This window comes from Sphaeramia orbicularis, chromosome 21 (assembly GCF_902148855.1).
Source record: "Sphaeramia orbicularis chromosome 21, fSphaOr1.1, whole genome shotgun sequence".
Taxonomy (NCBI): Eukaryota; Metazoa; Chordata; class Actinopteri; order Kurtiformes; family Apogonidae; genus Sphaeramia; species Sphaeramia orbicularis.
The window spans coordinates 19,313,669-19,337,591 of NC_043977.1; the positions used below are offsets into that span (position 1 = coordinate 19,313,669).

At 36.2% G+C, this 23,923-nt stretch overlaps 1 protein-coding gene across 1 annotated transcript; it reads left to right on the forward strand.

The window, feature by feature from the left end:
* Positions 1-7,795: 7,795 nt before the first annotated feature.
* snx4 (sorting nexin 4) lies at positions 7,796-22,129 on the forward strand. The gene is made up of 14 exons (XM_030125665.1): positions 7,796-7,915; positions 8,616-8,740; positions 9,228-9,369; positions 9,662-9,811; positions 10,331-10,378; positions 10,528-10,583; positions 10,790-10,862; positions 11,237-11,298; positions 12,528-12,593; positions 13,266-13,355; positions 14,355-14,454; positions 14,568-14,713; positions 19,034-19,148; positions 21,001-22,129. The coding sequence occupies exons 1-14, from the start codon at positions 7,820-7,822 to the stop codon at positions 21,046-21,048; spliced, it is 1,317 nt and encodes a 438-aa protein (XP_029981525.1). The 5' UTR covers positions 7,796-7,819; the 3' UTR covers positions 21,049-22,129.
* Positions 22,130-23,923: the final 1,794 nt, after the last annotated feature.

The following is a 23,923-nucleotide window of genomic DNA, read 5'->3' on the forward strand; positions in this document are numbered from 1 at the left end:
AGATCTCCCTTGCAAAAGAGATTCCTAATCTCAATGGGACTTCCTGGTTAAATAAAGGTAGAATAAATAAATAAAATAAATGAACGCACAGACAAGACATACACTATAAACAAAAAGTTAAGGATATTTCTTTTTTTTTTTTTTTTTTGTCATTTTTTTGTGTCATTTTTGCCATTTGTAAATAAAACTATGTCTGATCTTTAAAAAACTGTGTTTCAATTCAGTTCACACACAAAAAAGTAAAAAGTACTGTGCAAGAATCCGAACTGAAAAAAATAGCCCAAAATTAAAAATATCCTTAATTGTTTGTTTGTAGTATATATTGTATATATATACTATATGTATATATTGTATATATTTGTAGTATATATAGTATATTGGTAAGTGAAAGTTACCACTATGTGAATGTATTTCAGCATTTACCATTTCTTATGTTTTTTTTTTCACTTTTCAGGGTTTTTCTACAGACTGCATGTGTTGAAAAATCTTCATTTCCATGTATTTTACCCTGTTTTCCCTAGTTTTACCTTCTGAATGCCAAATGGGATACAAACTTAGGAGCTGATTTCTTAACACAGTGGAGAATTTATTAGTTAAAAAAGATAGATATAGACCAAAAAACACCAAAAAAAACCAAAACCCTTTTGCACATCATATAATCAAAACCATAACTTCAGAGCAATTTAATGTATCACTATTTTAATATTATGACATCTCATTGTTTATTTAAATAAATAATCTGCGCTATAAATGCCCACATCCTAAAAAATGTTTTATATTATTTATTTTTAGAGTCTGTTCAAAGCTTTTTGTTTTTATCTCCATCTCTTAAGATTTCTCAATCACTTAGAACAGACAGAGCATAATGTTTTCATATTTAGTGTTGTTTGTAGATAGCGTGCTGCTCTTGTTTACTCCCTCTTGTAAGTCTTACATCATTACAACCGCAGCAACATAATAATAGCGTGCACTGCAGACACACACACACACACACACACACACACACACACACACACATAAAGAAACAGACATACACACATACACCTCATCCCATCCTTTCATCACACACCACATTCACACTTCCCGTAAAATCCTGGCTTCTTAAACGATGGATTGGAGCCCGAGATGGGTCACAAGCTTGCTTCCGGTGGTTTGCCACATGATAAAGAGTCCTCATATTGTTTAATGAGCCTGCATCCAAGGCTATATTTCTCTTGGTTTTAAGGGCAGATGTTGAAGAAACTGCCATAAACATCCCCTTTTATCGGTGGCAGATCTCTTCAACTCCCCCATCATTTTTCTCATCATCAAGGAGTTCCAGACTCTCGCTTTAATTTCTTTCTCCAAACCTCTGTAATTTTTCTCTTCTGAGATATTACCGCAACCTGTTACCATGGAGATGACAGAAACATTGATGTAGCATGACTGATGAACATGACACAATAGGTATTGAAATACACTAGCGTATTATTCGGAAAGTTCCACTTGTCATTATGGTGAACCAAAAGGAAGTTTTTGATTAGTAAAAAAAAAAAAAAAAAAAAAATCGGTCCAATCTGTCTCTCAAATGGCAGCAAAACAACACAAAGAGAATAAAAGCATGACTGAACATATTACAGGAAATAAACTCTTGACTTTAAAGGGTTGAATGAATTACACTGTTGCCTATAAAGTTGGAATAGAACATTTTTACTCCCTTTCATAAAATGATTGTGACAATGCAATCTATTCTTAAGAAATAAAGTATAACTAGGAGCAACTATGTAACCATTGCTCCTGGTCAAAGGTGATTATGGATGTGTATAAATAGAAATAAAAAGAGGAATGTGTCTGAAAACAAAATTATTCCAACTTTATGGGGAACAGTTTGTATTACAATTTTTATGCTTTAACCCATAAAGACACAAACATCCACCGTTGACCAAAACCATCTAATGTAAAACGTTTAATACCTGTTCATCCATTAATCCTATCAATACATGTAAATAACTGCAGTAAAATGCAGTTTGTCATCTTTTCATGGTCATCAAATATCACCCATTTGGATGTTCAGAGGCTCTGTAGTTACTATGGAAACACTGTCACCTTCTACAACATTGATTCACCAGTAAAACGAATGGAGTTTGATCAATGACAGTGGATGGAGACACTTAGTTTATGTTCAGTTATTAATATATTTTGCTGAAAATGTCACTTTTTCTTCAGTTTTCTCCATTTCTGACATAATAACCTTTGAATTTACTCTAAACTTTTATGAACATCTCTATGATCAGTGAATTAAATATAGAAAAATACCTGATTTTACTGAAGAAACACAAAATAAAGAGGATAATATTACAATAAATGGTGGTAAATCACACAAGAAAGGGTAAATATAGAGGAAAAAGTACACAAAAGTAGCACTGAGTCTTTATGGGTTGATATAAATTATTATGGAACACTGTTTTTGAGCCTAAAGGGATGGCGAATTTAAAAAAAACATAAGATTAAATCTGCACAAAATGCTGAAAAATCATAAATCTATCAAGGCTGGTACAGAATGATGAGGTAGTGGTAAGTTGTAAAGGTGGATTGCTTTTGACAGTCTCAGCAAGATGTAATTAAACTGAGATTGTAGCTCACGGGTACATATTCAGTACAAGGAATAGGAGAGTGGAGAAAGTAATTATAGATGGACATGACGGATGATTGGAATACTTTGGTTCATTTAGAAATTTGTTCACTTAACTGCACCATAATTGCATAATTGTTGAGCTATAAATCACTAAAAGTAAGGATTACAAAGAAAAACGTGATATTCCATCAAGCATTATCTTTTTAAGCCTTTAGATAGACAGTCCTGCAAGTGTTTTTAGTAAAATAAAAAAGTGTTTTCCACATTCGTGCCCTCTGAAGTCTATATGTACTTTGAAAAAACACTAAAAGTGGCAAGATCCGTCACTCACTATTGATGCAGAGATGGCATTATACTGTCTACAAGTTTCCATGTCATCAAAGTTAACATTTTTGGCTCATCCCTGCCTCATCTGAATCTGTATCCAATTAAAATGTGGACACCAGAATTTTTGCACACCGGCCATGTTTAGCATATTGTTCCGGAACATTCTCAGCACATTGTGTCGGTTCTCTCAGGCTCAGTTAAAATGAAATGTGGATGAAATTTTAACAGAGAAAAGCATGTGTTCTACTTTTCAACAGTTCACTCCTATTAAAGAGCCATATATTATATGAATGTCTCAAAAAAGAGATATTCCTCTCACTAGGTACTACTATTTTACTATCACTCTAACAGGTCTGTAAACTTAAATAGGATGCCAGGGCAGTGTCCCTACACACACTCACTCACACTAACACACACACATACACACACATACACACACTTACATACATCTTGCTCCCAGCAGATGTTTCGTCCACCACTGCCTTCCCAGAAACCCACAAGTGAGCGTATTTTCCCGCCGCAGGGTCGGGGAGCAAAACCACTGAAGAAGACCGCTGTACCCCAACATAAAACAAAACACCAGAGGGAAAAAAATGTACAGAAAACCTTTCAAAAAGGAAAGGAAGAGAAAAAAGCAAAGGATTTTCTAATCCATCCTTTATTGAGGTGGCTGGTTTTCGGCAGCGCAACCTTTTTTATGTGTGAGAAGGCTGGCCTGTAATTTGGGTAGCCACGGCGACCAGAGGGACTTGTAATAAAACGAGAATCTATTCTGGGATGCTCTGTAATAATGGACGCCACTCCTCTTGTTAGAGATGGAAGGATGGATGGAGGGAAAGAAATGGATGGATGGATGAAGAGATGGGTAGATGGCAGCATCGCATATGGACAGACTGAGAGACAGAAGGTTATAGAAATGGGACAAACAAAGAGCATACACCTGGATAAACAGCTAGGTGGACTGCTGTTGGATCAATAAAATGGATGGATGATTGAAGCAGATGGCTGACGCTCACTCATCCAAATGTACACTAACTCAATCACTTTGCCGCCTCTTGCTCGCCTACCAGCTCTGATCAATACTTGGTTCTGAGTGGCCATTATGCCCTTCAGCAGCATTACAAGTCCCTGTGGTTAAATTTCTGCATTCAGACACCTCTCTATAATCTCCACGCCATGTTAACAGTCACCCATTATGCCAAAGCCATAATTAGGAAATCACATTGGCATATACATCCTGTCATTAGAAGTGTCTATTGCTATTTCATTGTAATTACATTTTAGTAGGTTGTTATTACACCATTTAGAAGCTGTCCGTCTTACCTCAATCTCCTCCTTAATTGGTTATGTTGGTCTGTCCCGCCCCCGGGCTCCGCCCACCTCTTTGACGGAGCATTCCAGTGGTCTAAGCATTTTAAGCTGGAGAGTATTACAACTGAGTCTAATATGCCACAGAATGAAAGAAATGAAGAACTTGGGGGGGAAAAAAAAGTGGGCAGAGACCGAGAGAGAATTTGGTGAAAGACAGAACTTGGGAAAAGGAGTAAAGAAAAAAGGGAATTAAAAAAAGGAAAGAGAGAAGAAATGGTGAAAAACACAGTTTTCTTGTTGCATGACAGATTCCCTCCCAGCCAACCAAGGCTTGTCCTTTAATACCCAGAAACCTTCATGTGGCTTCTCAACGATTGCACATGGGGCAAAGCTGACCACATCGCTGCCACGCTGCTTATTATACTGCATTGCTCACACTCTGCATGTGTGTATGCATATGTGTGTGTGAGAGACTGGTGCCCATATCCAGTAGATTCATACACATGCATGTGTGCATGAGTTAGCTTGTTGGAAAGCAGCATCAGTCATGCAGAGAAGTGTTCAATGAGACTTGCATGTCTTAATTTGTCAACACCCTGGTGATGGATGGGGGAGAAAAAGAAAATTGAATATAGTCTAGAAGAAATGGGAAGGAGACAACACAAGTTACATGACAGAAAAGTGGCAATAAGTGTCAAAACAATAATGGGTATGTCTCCATTATCATAAAGAAATAAAGATTAGAAAAATTTAAGTGATCTCAAAATACCTGTCCTTGTCATCTCACACTTTCACTTTCATCTACTTCTAGGATCAGATCTTTGACTATGTAATGTTTCCACAATAAATACTTTGTAAGTATGCATTTACTTGTTCATATATATGGGAACAGGTATCATCAGTCAGTAAATACCATACCATTTGTACCATGAGGTAATTTGCCCATGATGAAAAAATCAGTTATTAACTTATGTGTATTTTTGTATCACTGGAGTTGAACGTGTTTATTTTGAAATTTTTTAAGTTAACAGTAAGTGTTATTTTTAATCAAGATCCACCAAATGTATTGTTTGAGCTTGCTGTAACATAGGGAGAACAACGTGTTGCTGTGCCTGGATGAAAGATTAAAATTAACTGAGATGATCCAAAGTGCAAGAGGAGTTGAGATTTAAGAATTGGACTTCTGAATTCAACTCGCCTGTTTTTAGGTGACGATGTAAATCTTTCATGGGAAAAGATCACAATAGCGTACAACACTGACCAACTACTCCAGACTTCATTTTGTTATGGCAGTTAAATAGAGTTGGACAAACTGCATGAGTTTTCCATCCCTGTCAAAGTCAAGAATAGATGGATGAAGGAGAGGAAAATGAAGGATGGAGACTATGACATGGAGCAAAACATGAGCTCCTTTATACTGACCACAAGGACTTCCTCTTTATGACCTTCGTGACCAGCCTTATTGCACACAGACACACGCACAGAGAGTCTAAATGTATGAAAATTCACATAGTCAGAAAATTGGATTTAAGCAGTAAAGCATAAATTAATGATATTTACACAGAATACTCAAACGTAACAAATTCATGCAAGACAAATAGTGTATTAGCATGAATTACAGCATCAGTAAACATCCTGGCATTTTTATTAGCTGTCAACAGTTGTGTTTGAGACTTGCAAAAATAGAGAATATCTAATCACTGCCAAGCCAGAGAAAACAGACTCATGTTTGGCTTTTTTAAACAGTGCATTTCAACATTCAACCCAAACATATACAGTATATGCACAGTTCTCCATCCATATACTGCTCTCATCTGTGACATTTAAACCCTTCTTTGTATACTTAAAAAAAAGAAAAGAAAAAGCATTTCATCACAGGCATGCTTATTAACTTTACACTAATTGTGTGATGCTGTGCATTGGGTGTGACAGGAGGAAAACAGTTGACATGATGTGAAATATCATTATTAGATTTTTGCTACCCTCTGCTGTTCAGCATTCAAACTTCAGTATCATATGTGTTTATGTGAAATAAAGGTTGAATAAAGTGAAGTTAATAGTCGATTTCTATCAGTAAAGTCAAATAAAAGTCAAATGACATGATATAATTTTTTCAAGATGTAGAGTTTTACACATATACTACCTTTCACCAATATTCACTGTATGTAATTATCATTGTCATCATCATTGTCATGCACATACATGTACACACAATGCATGTGGCAAAGTATTCAAGGAGTGTATTCAGAGGGATCTAAAGCTGTCAAATGGCCAATTACAGCAAACCAAACAGGGTTAAAAGTAGGTGTATGTGTAATGTGTGCATATGTATGTTTGTGTGTGTGTGTGTGGACAGGAAGTGGTGGTGGCTGGCTTGAGGTCAGCGGCAGGAAAGAATGGCAGCTATGCTGTTTCTGTGACTATGGCTGGTCACAGCTCAGGCTTTGGGTTTCCTGACACACTGCAGCCTTCAACCGCATCCCACCACCACCCCATCCATCCATTCATACCTGCTCTGTATCTGTATAATTCATCATTTTCCAAATAATTTGTGTATTCTGACACCTTACATTGTATTGTTTACCCTTTTCAATCGTATTTTCCCCTATTTCTCTTAGACATCAAACATCCAACAGCAGTTCAGCACCCATCTCCATGCCCAGTGGCATTTATATAAAATACTTCCTTACTAAACGCTGCTCCACCCTTCTCTTTAAACATTAAACGCTGCACAACAGCGTGACCACAGGAACTAAAAGGCCGTGTTTCTGTGCTGTTTACTAGCCTGAGGCACACCGCATCCCTCTCATTCACATCTGGGCCCACAACCAATGAGAGGAGGACCATATGACACCATCATAGTAAGGACATTCATCACTCATGTCACCTTTGTCACATTTTCAGTTTCATTTTATGTCCAATCAATACCTTCAAAATGCAGAATTGTGTGCTGTTGATGGGGAAATTTTGTACTTTCTGTGAAACCAAATCAGTGAGAGGTGATTGTCAATGACTATAATTTGGGTCAAATCCTGCTCCTTGACAAAGATTCTGTAGGAAAAAGTCTAATGTTTACCATTATGCAAACTAGCAATAAGGATCTAAGGATAGGCCTATATAATTATATGGATTTCAGAGTCACTTTTTTTTTTTTTTTTGCCAAAACGTCTAATGGCTGCAGAGGAACCAAAAGGGGCTTAAGTGAAAATAAGCAAAGGAATGTCTGTCTAAAATTCCACCAGTAGATGTCAGTCTTGCCAAAGGAATAGCCAAAAGTATTAAACCTGTCAACAGTTAATTGGTCCACTAAATAAGATGTTTGGAAACTTTGAAGATATACATTTATTGACCACAGCAGTTTTATTTTTTCTGTTATTGATCGCCATAATCCTTTAATTACATTTTAATCATTCGTTTACAGGGTTGTCACATATATTTTAACAATGCCTCAGATGAATGTGCTCAATCAAGATTTTGGGAGTCCAGTGAGTGGGCTTTGGGTTGAAATGCGCATGCGCAGATAGGCTGGTCCGCCGTGCCAGCTCAGCTGACAACAGCAGCAGCCAGATGATGATGGCAGACTCTGGAAGTAGCGAAGAAGTAGCTGTGATCGGTAACACCGACATCACTTCAACGGAATCAGAGAACAACATTATAAACACGGTCGTACTTTTTGTTATTGTACATATGAAACGTTTTTACAGTTTAAAAGTCAATGTTAAAACTTTGTTAAACAGGCCTGACTTAAGGGAGCGTTAGCTAGCCTGAGTTTATTGCTAGTGACAAATGGAGACGAGCAGACGTTTCCACCCACCTTTTCCTAATAAGATGTTGCAATTTTGTTCTAAGGCCCGTTTTTCAAAGCTTTATTTTTTGGCAAAGTAACAAAATGACCGTACAGTTAAAGTTGTGTTTGCTAGTAGCACCTCGAAGCTACTTCTGAAACTTTGGGGTTAGCTTGCTAGCTAGCAAGTTTGTTTAATTAACGCTAAACTCAAAGTTATGAACTCTGTGAAAACACGTGAAACATCTCCGTATACATAAGTGTTTAATGCGGTCAAAATCCAAATCTAAGAGCAGTGATTTATCTTACCCTTGGCACTCAGTTGGTGATAGGATTGCATTGCCTTGTGATCTGCACACGGGACCATTCACTCCGGACTGTAAAGTGTTAACTGTATTTACAATAGCAAAACAGGTGCCTGTCAGCCACTGTTCATCTGATCATGTTTTATTCTGTCTATTCACCAGTTGTTTTTGTTTTTTTGTTTTGTTTTTTTCTGATTCGTCTTGTGTTTCTGCCTCACGCTCACCTCTATATTTACTTTGTGGTTGTCTTCCTCTTTACATATCATTTGTGTAGATGGTGGAAAGAGGAACAGCTCTATTGAAAAAAATGGAAATAAATGTGGCAGAAGCAGAGAAGAGAACAGGGAAGAACACTGTAAACATGCAGGAAACCTATACTGTCTACCTCATAGAAACAAGGTAGGTAACAGACAGGTTTATCCTCTTTTATTCTGCTATTTAACTGCCTTTTTTTTTATTCGTAAGTACTCGGTTTGTGCCACAGATGAAGAACTTTGAGAATTTTCCACCTACCTGCTTTTTAATTCGTATCAGTGTTTCATCTGTTTGGAAAGTACACAATATGGTGGCCCAGACAAACAAAATCAGTTGTGTGGGAGTGCTGCAAAAACACATTTTCTAACACAATTGTATCTGATAGTGAAGCGTTATTCTGACGCACACAGTTTTCACTGAAGTGTTGAAAATATGCAACCTCAGACATTTTCACAGATTCCAGGGCATGTGGTAACTTTTTAACTTCAACTGAATTGCTTATCAGTCATTTTGTTTGACAGGAAATATAATAAAAGCGTTAGTCTGTTCTCCACACAAAAAGATGAATTTTTTTTTTTAACTTTGATAATGTAGTGCATAACATATTTTTTGTTCCCATTCTTTCTCACAGGCCAGTGGAGGCCGTTCCAGAGGGAGGTACGCCAGCTGCACCTGACATGTTGTGGAGACGCTACAGCGAGTTTGAGCTGCTCAGAACATATCTGCTAGTCACCTATCCATTCATTGTCATCCCTCCGCTGCCAGAGAAAAGGGTGAGTAAAAACTAATAACAAGTATTAAATAATTGAACAACTTTCATGGCATTATATTTTCTTTTCTTTCATGCTCACTAATTCACAAACTATGTTGAGAGATGTGCAAGTTGTGCAAGATGTGCATAAAGTTCAAAAACTGTTCAGACACTTTCTCGTACAAGCTTATACTTCTAAGTATCTTCTTGTGAAATAATTGCATTTTGTTTCCCTGGATCATTTCTCTTTGGCATTTTCTCTCCCTGCATCATTTCTCTTTCTCTTTGGCATTTTCTTTCCCTGGATCATTTAGGCAGAGTTTGTGTGGCACAAACTGTCAGCAGATAACCTTGACCCAGATTTTGTAGAGAGACGCAGAGTTGGCCTGGAGAACTTCTTGTTACGTGTTGCATCACATCCCCTTCTTTCCAATGACAAGATTTTCTTCCTGTTTCTCACAGAGGTAAGCACAAAAGCAAATGTCTTTTATGTATGTCACTGAGCACTCCAGCTCAGTCACACGCATTCATAGAGATTTCAGATTGATTGAATAAGCAATAGGCTATTGTTGAGGATGTTACAGCAGTATACACACAAAGAAATGTGAAACACTTAAAGGGAAAAGACACATCACAGAGGCTTCACTGAATAGAATGAGAGAACCTGCTTTCTTGTCAAAGAGCTATCATATGTGCATGTTCTGGGAAAAATGCATAGAACTGCATCAGGCTAAAGTGTTGTTTCCCTGTGTCCTTGTAAAGAAAACTGTTGCTGACCTGGTTAACTTGTCACAGTGAAAAGCCTTGATGTATTGTCTAGGTTTGCAGAAAACCTTTAAACAAAACTTATCAGTTGTTACTTCATCCTCTCCTTCTACCAGATTGCTCAAATAAATGCAGTTGCATGTAATGTTTTGCTAGTATCCTTTCTCATTACACAATATGGCTACTAATGTGATCAGCTGTTAATTACTTTTACTCAGGAGAAGGGATGGAGAGATGCAGTTTTGGAAACAGGTTTCCAAGACAAGGTAAGTAGTGATCCATCCTTTCACTTTCTATTACACTTTATTGTACGGCTTTGTTGTATAGTGATTACTTAAAAATCATTCTGTCCATCATACTGAATTGCTAACTTACTTTTGGTAATTGCGATTGTGTTATTTGTGTCCTCTACCAGGTGGATTCCAGACTTAAGTCACTGAGTGCTATGTTCAGAGTCAAAAACCCAGACAAGTAAGTCAAAATCCAACAAACAGTCCTTGGCTTTTCTTCAAAACTGTGTTTATTTGTTGTGTCATGGATGTATTCAAAGCAGGAGTTTAGTAACTTTGTGTTTGTGATAATTACAGGGTTAATTTATATCAATTATAACAAATCTAATGACAACACATTCTTAGACATAATTACAAAGGCTTAACTTTATTTGTTATCTTTTCCAGGCGATTCACAGCACTGAAACAGTATAGTGATGAACTGAACGCTGTCATCTCTCAACTATTGAGGGTGCGAGCGGTAAGTGTTGGCATACATACACCCACTAGTTTTCATCATCTGCATATTTAGATTAATAGATGAATAGATTAAAAACAGGAACATATTGGTTAATTGTCCTGTCGATGCCCCATGTTGCTGATAAAAATCTGGAGTTGGTCCCTGTGCTCCTGCTTCTAATGTGTATTATGGGCTAATGCAAATTGCTGATGCTAATGCTATGTACGGAGTGTGTATTAGGACGGATGAAATAAGACAGAATTTCCCTAAATGAATGATAAAGCAAGTTAACCCTTTAACCTTTAGATGTAATGGTGTATAGTTTTGCATGAGGTTGCATGAGGTTAAGTACCGAATTTGTTGAAATTGGAAACTTTGTTGTTTGTTTTTATTAGAAAGTAGCTGACAGACTGTACGGAGTCTACAAGGTCCATGGTAACTATGGCAGAGTCTTCAGGTGAGGGATTATACAAAAAGTATAATGAAGCTATAACTTAAAATGAAAAAGGATTGGTGCAAGTTGTATACTGAAGCCCACTACAGTTACTACAGATCCAAATAGTTTCCTGTAGAAACTTTCATAAACTTAACCATATTTTACAGTATATTAAGCTTTTTTTTCCCAGTAATTCATTTTTGCCATTGCATTTAAATTTATTGTTATAGTTACAGCAAACTAAGGCAGTTGCGTAGCACACATGGAATTGTATTATGCACAAGTGTCTTGTAGTGTTTCTTCTATTTACAGAGAAAGGATTCATGGAATCAATTAGCTAAGATTCTCACTAACTTTTGTTTTTGTCTCTAAATGTTTTGGTCTGTGTTAGTAGAATTGCATTTATGAAAGCTTTGAAAGAAAATGCCATGTGCCAAATTTTACATAGTAAATTTACTGTTGTGTTTTTTTTTCCGTTGAAAACTGCTTATAGTGATCACAGTTATCAACCTCTGACATGGATGAAAAACTCTGGGGCAGTATCATTCCTCAACAAACGCTGTTTAAATGTTTGTTTACTGTGATCAGCAGTCTGCTTACAGTGTCCACATTTTGGTATTTTCATACCTGAAGTTGGTGCTGTGTGCACTTTGATCTCATATCTTCTTAATGAAAAACAACAGAAAACAAATGCACCCCTGTATTTGAAGCCATATTGGTTAAGTGGGTTAATAATGCACAGATATGCAGTGTTCCCAGGGTTTGTGCAAGTGTGACATTGTACAGTTTACATACATTTTTATTTATTTATTTTTTAATCTTTAAGTCATTATATAGGGAAGCTGCTGATGAAAACAATCAGGCTAGTGCTTCGTTCATGACATGTCCTTCATAATACAGCTACAACCTGCTCTGTGGGAAAAACCTGTGACATTTAATATGTAGGCACAGTTAAAACAACATATACATGTAACGTAACAGGTACCAAAATATCAATCTGTCTATATTTAACATTGCCAACAGCTGGAGGTGTATAAACCCCATTATCACTATCAGATAACGGATGAAAACAGATGGCTAATCATCTGCTCGTGGTGATCAACTTTACCCAGACAGACATGATCATATTAAGCAGTTTTCGCTGTACATTTGTGTAGTTTGTAGATAGGCTTTAATGGATTTATTGGAAGCCCTGAGAAGAAAGTCAAAAAATTTGAGATAAGTATTGCGTACACTTCTCTTATCACCAGTGAATGGAGTGCAATAGAAAAAGAGATGGGAGATGGACTTCAGAGTGCTGGTCACCACATGGACACGTGAGTATGAGACACACAGTGTGCAGCCATACTGTGACAACTGTACCCTTTCACATACACACACTGGTGTTGAATACAGATTACAGTAATATTCCAGTTAGGAATGTAAATTATCGATTAATCCATTAATCATTAGTTGGTTGACCTTGTCGATCGATTAGTGATAAATTGATAAGTGGTGGTTTTCCTGAGAACCTGAATTTTCCCTCTCAATAGGATCTATAAGAATAAAAGCTAAATATTGTTTATATACTTCCTGAAAAAAACATGTCATATTCCTTAATGACTGATTTATTGTACCATTAGGGATACAGTACAGGCAATGACATTTATGTTGTAGAACTAAATAAATTCTGCAGAGATATTCAATAAAATAAATGGATCTGAAGAGGGGCAGTTTAGAAGGAATGGGCATTTCCGACTTTCAACCACCACTATTCATCCACAGCGAGGAAGCCTAGTTTAAGCAGTGGCGCCCTTTACTGTCGACACCGCAAATACCATTGTGGAAAAGGGCAATTAACCGACAATTATTGTAATTTAATCGGGCAAATTCTTATCGACAATTAATTGATTGTTGATTAATTGTCTACAGCCCTAATTCCAGTTATTACACTACACTCGCAAACAAAAATAGGTAATAAATTGTGAAACTGTGTTTTTTATGTCCAGGTATGCTGCATCAATAGATGACATCCTGGAGGAAGAGGAACACTATGCAGACCAACTGAAAGAGTACCTCTTTTACACCGATGCTGTTCGGTAAGTATTTGCATTTTAGAGGCAAACAAGGAGCCTTAAAGTGACAGTTTGGATTTATTTGAAGTAGGGGTTATATGAGGTGCTTATGCAGTATATAGTCTATTTCCTGCAGTGGATTTCTGGCATAGAATTACAGTAATTTACTGCTTTAGACACAACCAGAAGCCCATTCTCAGACCTTAAAAAAAAAAAAAATCAAGATGGTGTCTGCGATGTAATATAATACACTCTGTACATCACTGAGTGCTTGTGCAGAGGAATATTTAAGTTAAGTTGAGAATAAGCTGTCTGTTGGCAAGGTTAAGCGTGGAATTGATTTTATTTTAGGTGGGCCTATTAAAGTGGCAAAAATAGTGTTTTTGGAGCGGGCCCCGTCAGTAAAAGTGCTGAGTATGATCTGCTCCTGTTAATACACTGACTATGGATAAGTATCTCATACAGCCTCACTGAAAAGAATCCAAACTATTCTTTAAATTCAACATGCATGGATTTGTCTGGAATAGCTGGAAAGGCTCAAGTCTTTATGATTTGAATAGAATATTTATTTTATTTTTTATTTATTTATTTATTTAGTCTCCCTTTGCACTGACTCCTTGTGGAATATTAGTTTTTTTTGTTGGGTTTTTTTTAAGTTTGTGGATACTGCTGGAACCTGTAAATTTCCCTATGGGATGAATAAAGTATCTATCTATCTAGCTATCTAGCTAACATTTGTCATCGTGCAAAATAGTGGACTAAAGCTGCTTTTTCTATGATATGCTATATATGCTTCATTTAGATGCTATATAATATTTGATTTAGTGATTTAGTCTGAACATGCAATGAAATTTAACATAAATGCGAACAAGCAAACATAAATAATAATACAAATATCAACTATCATAACAATCTTAGATAGAAGAACAGCCCAATAGCTCCATTTTCATGCCCGAAAAGGGGTGGGAAGAAGTGCAACTTATATGTAACCTATAATATGCTTTTTTATGTGTGCGTTTTCAGGTCGGTTTGTAAAAAACATGAATTGCTTCAGTATGAGTTGGAAATGGTAGCTCAGGATCTCGCCTACAAGAAACAACAGAGGGAAGAACTGGCAACTGGGGTAACACACTAACACACACACTGGGGGATTAACTCTCACTGAATACAGAGTAATATACACATGCTGGGCTGAACACACTTGTGAAATGACTGTATGTTTGTGTGTGTCTGCAGACAGTACGTGTTTTTTCTCTAAAGGGGATGACAAGTAAACTTTTCGGCCAAGAAAGCCAGGAGCAGAGGGAAAGCAGATTGGCAGCTTTAGAGCAGAGTATCCAGGAGGGAGAGGAAACTGTGAAGGAGAAAAACGCTGAGTGCCAGTAAGTTTGATACAAGTTGATTCATTTTACCCTCTGGTGCTGTGGGATAGGTCACAATCTCACCTGCGGTATGATAAAAATGTCATAAATCTCATTTCCATCATTATTATATCATGTTAACTTGTTCTGTTTGCTTGATTTCGTTACATGGAGTTTCATAATTCCCTTTTCTAATATGTCTGCTCTGTTGTTTTAAATCTGTTTTTATAATTTAGAGTAGGGCACAGTGATCAGACCAAAAGGTTATAATATAATGATCTTTTGAGGTAGAATCACAGTCCGCAATCTGAATTAGAATTTTCTCACCTCTTGTAAAATGTAAGTGAATTACAAGCAAACGATTAAGTTTGCAGAAAAAAATGATTAGACCACCCCTTGTTTTCTTCCAATTTCTTGTTCATTTTAATATCTGGTACAACTAAAGGTACATTTGTTTGGACAAATATAGTGATAACAACAAAAATAGCTTATAAGAGTTTAATTAAGATCTGATATCTAGACAATTTCTATGGTTTTCTTGATAATAACCAAAACCACTTCAGTTCTTACATCAATATCTGTGGCATTGTACCGACAGCAACAGTGCTTTTAGGCATTCCATGTTTTCTTTTGTGTCTGTTTTAGTCACATGATACACACAGGAGTTGGTACTTGATTGCATAACCATTGTTTTTGGTGGTTTAATAATTTTTTCCGTGACTGTATGTCTCCTCTACTTTTCTCTGGTGGCTGGCATGTGTTATTCTTATCTGACTGATGTTTCTACATATGCAGTGCTGTGCAAAAGTCTTAGTCCACCTTTAGGTTTGTTGTTTTTGTAGGGTGAAAATGAGCGTACATATTTATTTGTCTTTCCTTCAAATAAAAGAAGAAAATATTAGAAATACGTGCACAGCCTTAAAAGACACAAAAACCAAAGTAAATGGGTTTTAAAGGTTAAAGTCAGTATTTATTGTGACCCCTGACCCCATGACAAGAGGCAGCACAAACATGTAAAAACAACAGACGTGTTGAATGAAACCTGGTATAAAACATCAGAAAATTAATGCAGTAAACCTCATATTGTCTGAACAAAAGGGTTAAAGACATGTTAAGTGCAAAGGGAGGTCACATTAAATACCACCATTTTATAGCAGCTGTATTTTCACTGACACTTGTTTTTACTGCTGTACATACTACATATATATATCCAGATTGGATGTAAATACAGAGACTGACAAATACACATGTGAGCATTAGAGCTCAACTAAACCAACAAACCTACTGTTGGCTAATGACCTTTGCGCAGAATTGTGTCTAGATATAATTTTACATTATTTTGGTCCAACATTATTACAATATAAATTAAGTTTAGTATAGTTTTATTTCAAGCACATAGACTCACCAGATAAGAACCATACAACATGGTCTAACAAAATTTTTCGTCGCTCGAAAAGGAGTGAGAAGAACTACAACTTATTGACTCCCACCCCCTTTTTACAAACTAATAATTAAATTAATTCTGCTTCCTTTGCTTTGTCAACACACTTTTTTTTCTGTATATTTTTACAATAACCCAAAGCACCCATACAAACCATTCATATGCACTTTTTTTAGTCACCTCACACACAATCAGATTTGCATAATCAACCGTCTTTAATATAAACTATAATGTTTATATGCACTTTCATTATTTATTACTAATACAGTCATTAATAAATGTGATAATATATCTTAATCATGATGGTCTGTATTAATTAATTACAGTAATATCTTATTTTATGCATTCTTCTGTATTGTAACTACTGTAGATATTCACTTATTCAGATAATGTTCTATATTTTGTTATTATAGTAGATTTATACATTCTTTTAAATGCACAAATTGGAGAAGACATTTTTACGTTTTGATCCAATATTAACATTATCTAGGGGATGAAAACACTAGTCTACATTTTCCTGCAGATACAGGCTGCACTTTAAAGCATATAAGTTCAGAATCCAAACCTGTAGCTCACAGACTTCAGGTAATTCTTTGGCATTATTTCTTCAGCAGCAGCAAAACAACATGGGAAAAAAAAGGAGCAAACTCTGCAAATTACTGTTGACTAAACCAGAACACTTAAGTGCAGACAGACGCTTAAGTACCGCTATAAATAGCTGGAAATAAACTCACTAGCCTTGAGAGCTAGCACCATTAATGCAACAAACCCATCGGTTAGTGCAAGCCTCTCTGTAGAATACTGCAATTCCACTGGTTAACAGGCTTTTTAATGAAAATGTAAAAAAGTTTGGACAGTGGTGGTGTTTTTTTTTTTTAATGAAATCCTGTGGACCATCTCTAAATAGTAGATCATATGACAATGACAAAGATCGATCATAAAAGATTAGAATGCTCAGCCCTAGCTTGATGTTTTTATGACCTTTCTCCAAGACTGTATAGGGCAGATTTCCTGTCAATATTTGTCACTATTGCACCGCAGTTGTTGACCTTTACACCTTTTGTTGTACAGTCGCAGAAAAAATTATTAGACCACCCTTCTTTTCTTCAATTTCTTGTTCATTTTAATGCCTGGTACAACTAAAGGTACATTTGTTTGGACAAATATAATGATAACAACAAAAATAGCACATAAGAGTTTAATTTAAGAGCTGATATCGGTCCATTTTCCATGTTTTCTTGATAATAACCAAAATCACTTCAGTTCTTAAATCAATAGCTATGGCATTGTACTGTAAAAAAAACAGTGCTTTTAAGCATTCCCTGTTTTTCTTTCTGCTTTAGTCACATGATACACATAGGAGTTACAGGGTTTCTGTGGGTCATTAACTCTTTCAATGCCATGGGCCAATTAAATCGGCTTTACGAATACAACCTTTAAAGTGCCGCGGGCCGATCAGATCGGCTTTGGAGAACATGCCATATTTGTGTACAAACAAACCATCCACCCCCATTTCTTTCTCACATTTCGATGACGTTCTTTCAAATCTTCTTGCAAATTACGATCAATAATGAATCGGCTGTGTCTGGTGCGTTCTGAATCTAAGTAGCAATCGGTCGGATGTTACCGAGCGGTTTTTGACCAAGGAAGAGCTCGCGTTTCGTTTTCTGCTTGGGAAATTTTATGAATGAATTTATGAATGAAATCATATGCAGATTAGATGGCCATTTTGTAGTAATATCGTAAACACAGCGATCTGTCAAAACAGTCCCATCTGCTAGAAAATGAGTTCTGATGACGATTCAGACTTCGATTATAAAAACGACGCGAAATACTGAAAAACGGCCAAATTCTGTGGCACTTTTAAGGCTTATTAGCCCCTTAACTGTCTGGCACCGAAAGAGTTAAGGGTCAAAACATGGTATTTGAAATCTCTCTGACGGGACATTTTTGAGACAATTTGACAGATTAGTGTTGCTAAATTACCCATATTTTTACTCTTAAATTCATTTTTGCTTTAGTTGGACCCTAAGGGATTATCCAAAACAAGGAGCTACTTTATATTGAAATAAATGTTGGAATGGTGATCAATTAAAGTTTGCTCTGTGACGGAACATTACTGTGTTTTGACCTTCAAAAAGCATTAAAAGTCATTAAATAGATTTTGTGAAAATTAAACCCTTAAATGTCATTAAAAACCATTAAATTCAGTGTCTAGAGGCATTAAAAAATTGAATACACTTGATGGTATAAAAAAGCCATTGTTATTTATGATTTATTTTGATTATATAAACATTTCATAATTTTGATCAGAAGTATAGTGTGATGATTGACGGGCGGAACCCTTTAATTGGCTATTGTTTATTGCCCAATGCTTGAAGTCACAGCACCAGATGCTTTGAGTGCGACATGCTGTGAGTGTGCTCATGCTGTGGCGAAAGAATGAAGGGAATATTAGCAAATGCCGGAAAAATGGGAAAAGGCAAATTTCAGCAGAAGTGACTGGTGGAGGAACTATTCAGAACCTAGTAAACGGTCTTAAAACTATGTATAAAACTGTGTCTGCAGTTGGACATGGGCATTAAATGTGTTTAAAGTGGCATTAAAAAGAGCATCAAAAAGCATTAAATTGGATTTGCTGATAACTACAGAAACCCTGAGTTAGAACTTGATTGCATAACCATTGTTTTTGATGACTTTTGATGGTCTAATGATTTTTTTCCGTGACTACATCTCCAGGCATGATCAGAAACCATCAAATGCGTAAAAGATAAAAACAGGAACAGCTCCTATTTTCTCAGTTCAGATTGTAGATTCTTCTTCCACCTTTCCCTTTACTGTTCTCTCCACCTTTTGAAACTCACCGTACCATGTGTCTGTGTGTGTGATCGCGTCCTCAGAGAGTTTGTGCGAACAGCCTGGAAAGACATCGAACGTTTTAAGGAGCAGAAGGACCAAGATTTGCGTGAAGCATTAATCAGCTACGCCATTATGCAGATCAGCATGTGTAAGAAGGTATGAAGTTATGTGATTAGTCTGTATGTTTTTACAGATCGGTCTCATACGGTTTCCTGATCACAAGAGGTTGATGAAATTAATTTTTTTTATTTCCAAATATTTTTTATTGAAGAAAAATAGGACACTTCCACTCACAAAATTACATTTTACCTTCCTTTTTTTTCTAAGTATAAACATATATGCATATATACACACATTTACACATACAAGGTTATTTAAAAAGAATGAACCGATTTCATGACTCATTGCTTCAGTTCTCAAGCATCGTCATGGAATGAGTCAGTGACCATTTGAAAGAGTAGTTTTCTAAGTTTATGTTCCACCGCTACCCACTAACCTCGTGGACCTTAAACATCGAATAACAACAGCGATCAACTCAGTGGATCGTGATATACTGATAAACGTCTGGGAGGAATTCTCTTATCATGTTGATGTTGTCCGTGCTGCAGGTGGTGGACACATTGAACACTTGTCAGACAGGAAATAAAAGTGGATTGTGAGTAGAATACTTGTTACTTGGCTGGAGTTTTCTATTGCTTTTCCTTATTAAAATATTGCGTAATGAAATCGGTTCATTCTTTTTGAAAAACTAAAAAAAAAACAGTCCCAAAAAAACATGTACACACTTTAAATAATTGTAAAGTAGGTGTTTATTAAAATGGATTTAATTTTCAAAATGTAATAGAATTTACAAACATCATTTTGTTGTTTTGTCACCGCCTGTTCTCAAACTGATGTCCGTTCTGGTCCAGACACCGCTGACAACACCAAGCAATGGAATCGCACACATCATGAAACAATTCCCTTGGTATTTGCGTGCATTCACAATCAATGGCTGCGTTCAATTCAGCGACTGTTGCAGGTCTCATGGCGTAGACTTTTAGGTATCCCCATAAAAAAAAATCTACTGGTGTGAGATCTGGTGAACTTGCCAAACAGGTGGATTGGATGGAGGGGTTTCATTGAATATCCTCCACGTTCACCAGACCTCACACCAGTAGACTTTTTTTTTTTTTTATACCTTGAAGACAAGTCTACGCCATGAGACCTGCAACAGTCACTGAAGTGAGAGCAGCCGTTGAACATGAATGCACACAAATACCAAGGGAATTGTTTCGTGATGTGTCCGATTCCATTGCTTGGCGTTGTCAGCGGTGTCTGGACCAGAACGGACGTCAGTTTGTGAACAGGCGGTGACAAAACAATAAGATGATGTTTGTAAATTCTATTACATTTTGAAAATTAAATGCATTTTAATAAACACCTATTTTACAATTATTTAAAGTGTGTATACATTTTTTTGGGACACCCTGTGTATAGATATACACATGCATACAAAAACAACAAATAAAAGAGCACTCTAATTACAGTGTAGCAAAAAAAAAAAAAAGTATAATGAAATAAGCAAATTGCACTCGCCCCACCTCAGCTAATCCTGACCAATACAAAGTAATGCTTATTTATGTATTATAAAGTACAACAACAGCCACACATTCAATCTGGCAGTACCCCTTTAAAACTACCCCTGTTCTTACTATTTATGTGTTTCAGTGCTTTTTTAAATTTTTACTGTTTAAGGAATGAAATTACTCCCACCCTTTTTAAATTAACTTGCATCAATTATATTCTATTTTATCTTGGAGGGAAGGGTGCAATGTGTGGACTGATTGCGATTTTGCTGACTTCAGGATTTTGTGACTGAGTAATTTTGCGATTGTATGTGTCCGAATGTGTAGCACTGTTGTCCAAAACTAATAAAGTTTATCCTGATCCTGATCTAAGGAGGATATTAATTTTAGCCCCTCATGTTTCTCAGACTTGTTTTTTTTTTTCCTGCTCTCTTTCTCAGGGAATCCAGGTGTGGTCCAACGCCAAGGAGTGCTTCAACAAAATGTGAGCCACCTCTGTGCCATTAATTCTCCGTACCAAAATAATAATCAGATTGTTGATATTGCCAGGGTGAGAGGGGACATGAGCCCGTAGTTGTTCTGCAGTTTTATTGAAAAGGACCACAGGGGCCTGGATGCTGCCTTCAGTTCGCTTTGCTATGTTGAGTGGATGCTAATGAGAATAACCCTGTCACCTCCTCTCTTCGTTTCACACATTTTAAACACTTTTTCACTGACATACATGAACTATACATATTCAAGTGTCTTAACAATACCACCTTCTTGCCTTTTTACCTGAGGAAACCTTTCTAAAGGAGAAGATTTTGTGTTAAAGGATTTTTTTTTCTCCACTTGAGCTATACAGTTGACAGCAGTCCAATTAAAGCCTTAGAGAACCCAACACTATTATTGCATGATAGTGGTGTATAATCCCTAGCTTGTATTATCTGTCATCCTTAAAACAAGCAATACACAACAGATTGGCGCATATTTCAAAGCGGTAGATGCTGATAGACATTGTGGTTATGTGCATTGTCATGTTTTTACCATGAGAAATTCCAGGTTTCGCACTAATTAAAGGGCTTTTGGTCTTCTGACGACCAAAAGAAGCACTACATTTATTACAGATGACACTACGTGATCGAGTTTCAGTATTAAACACTCTGATCCTCACTCGCTTTTGACTTTACTTTGACTGTGGGTGTGTGACTTGGGCTGAAATCTGAAAAAATGCTAATAAAAGACAGTCATAAAACTGCAGTCACATCAATAGTTGAAATGGTTTCCTCAGAAATTAGTGTCGTGATTTGAGGTTTTCTCGTGGAATATTCATCGCCGTTAAAATGTAAAGCAGCGAACCAATCAGAAAACGAATGCAATAACCGTAATCTATCGCCATTTGTACTGTGACACCGCACATATGATGACATTGTCTTTTCTTTTCCACAGTACATGTTTCTAACACATGATGCTGAGGTCTGGTTTTAATGCTGTCGTTACTGACATTTAGCTGCCTACCAAAGTGCTTTTACAGTACCGATAACGGATGGGTTCTCAGGAGAAATGTTGACAGTTTAGGGTTGTTTTGGTTTTATATATATATATATATATATATATATATATATATATATATATATATATATGATGAAGTTGACACTTTAGTTTCAAAAAGGAGGCTCGACTGAACACATTGAAGCCTTTGTCACAGCAGAACCCTTTTTCCTTTGACGTTTCGGAAAAATAAAGCTGAACAGCCTCGTAAGCAACGTATCTGCCAAGTCAATGCAACTGCAATGTTTAATTCAACAGGGGGAGGGACAGAAAAATGTTGCTTGATCGTGGTATTTGACCCTCTCTCCTTACTGTTTGTTTACACCTGCTTTTTGTATCACTGCACTAAATGATACACCTGTGTTCCCAGCATGCCTTAATGTTCAGAAATGATTTTATACAATGAAATTCTACCTTTTCTGAGAATAATAATAATCAGTATCAGTTATCTGCCATGATCCAAAATTGAGGCTTTATGTATATTTTTTTTTATAAGAAATGTATTAAATGGGTCATTGTTTTAATGTTTCTGTAATCATTTTGCTATGACACTAAGCATTTCTTGATACAAATGGAATTTCAGTTGCATTTATATACCTAATATTGTACAAAGAACTTTAAGATAATAAAGAAGACCAGGATGGCTCTCTGTTTGGGAGGCTTTGTTCCTGTTTTTGTCTTAAATCTGCTCATTGGTCCTTGACTTCATTCACATATGTAACATTGATCAAAGACATAATAAAACAGTAAAGGTGCAGGGAGAGGCAGAAAGCCTAAAATGGTTTGTTTTAAAGCCTCCACCTTATAAATACATAATTATAAAAGTTATGAGACTACCATAGTCCATATACATTCAGAATTCATTAAAAAAGAAAGAATATAAACATATAGTACATATATATCAATGCAATATCATAACTGATTTTCTTAAATATTACTTGAAGGATAAAAATTGATGTGAAGGAATGCTTCTAGGACTAAAAAAAAAGAGTTTGTTCGAGGTGCTCTTTGGAAAAGGGGATTCGTAAAGTAGATACCAAACTTGAAGAAAAATGGCAAGGCACTCTCTTTAAACATTAAAAGGCCTTTATTACCATCGCATGGTCATATCAAGACCCAAAAAACACTTCTACGTGTTTCGGCTTCAAATCTTCATCAGGAAGTCAAACGTTTGACCTCCTTGGAGTTTTTCTTCCAGTTCGGTAATTACTTAAAGGATGTTTCTGATGTGCTTTTTCCAAGAACATGTGAAAATTGGCTCCACAATTTGCACCCTATATACCAGTAGTTCCCAACCTTTTTTGGCTTCTGACCCCATTTTACCATCACAAATTTCTGGAGACCCCAGACATTCAAAACTGAGCCTTTTTTTTTTTTTCTGCTAAAATTAATTTGTTTTTGATCATGTAATAGTTTACTATACTACGCAGCAAATAAATGTTAATTTGATTTGACATTTAGTCTATATAATGTATATTATTATGGACGGAGGCAGAAAAGCCAGGTGTAGATTACTGCACAAAGTGAGAATTTGATTTTCCTTTGTCAGGATATGTACAGTCAGTCCAGCTTGGATTTACAAGGTTGACAATTAATACTGAACAAACAATAACTCAAACTATGAATTATGAAAGAGCTGTAGCATCTGAAACTGACCACAGTGAACATTTGAAAGATAAACAGAACCACAGTGCTTCAGTTTCAGCTTCACAGTTTGTCACGTCTTTTATGTATTGGAATTGGCTCTCTCAGCTCACCATATATTTTTATTAGCAAGTTGTTTTTTGTTTTGATTTTTTTTATCATTTACTAGAAATTTCAGGTGACCCCAGG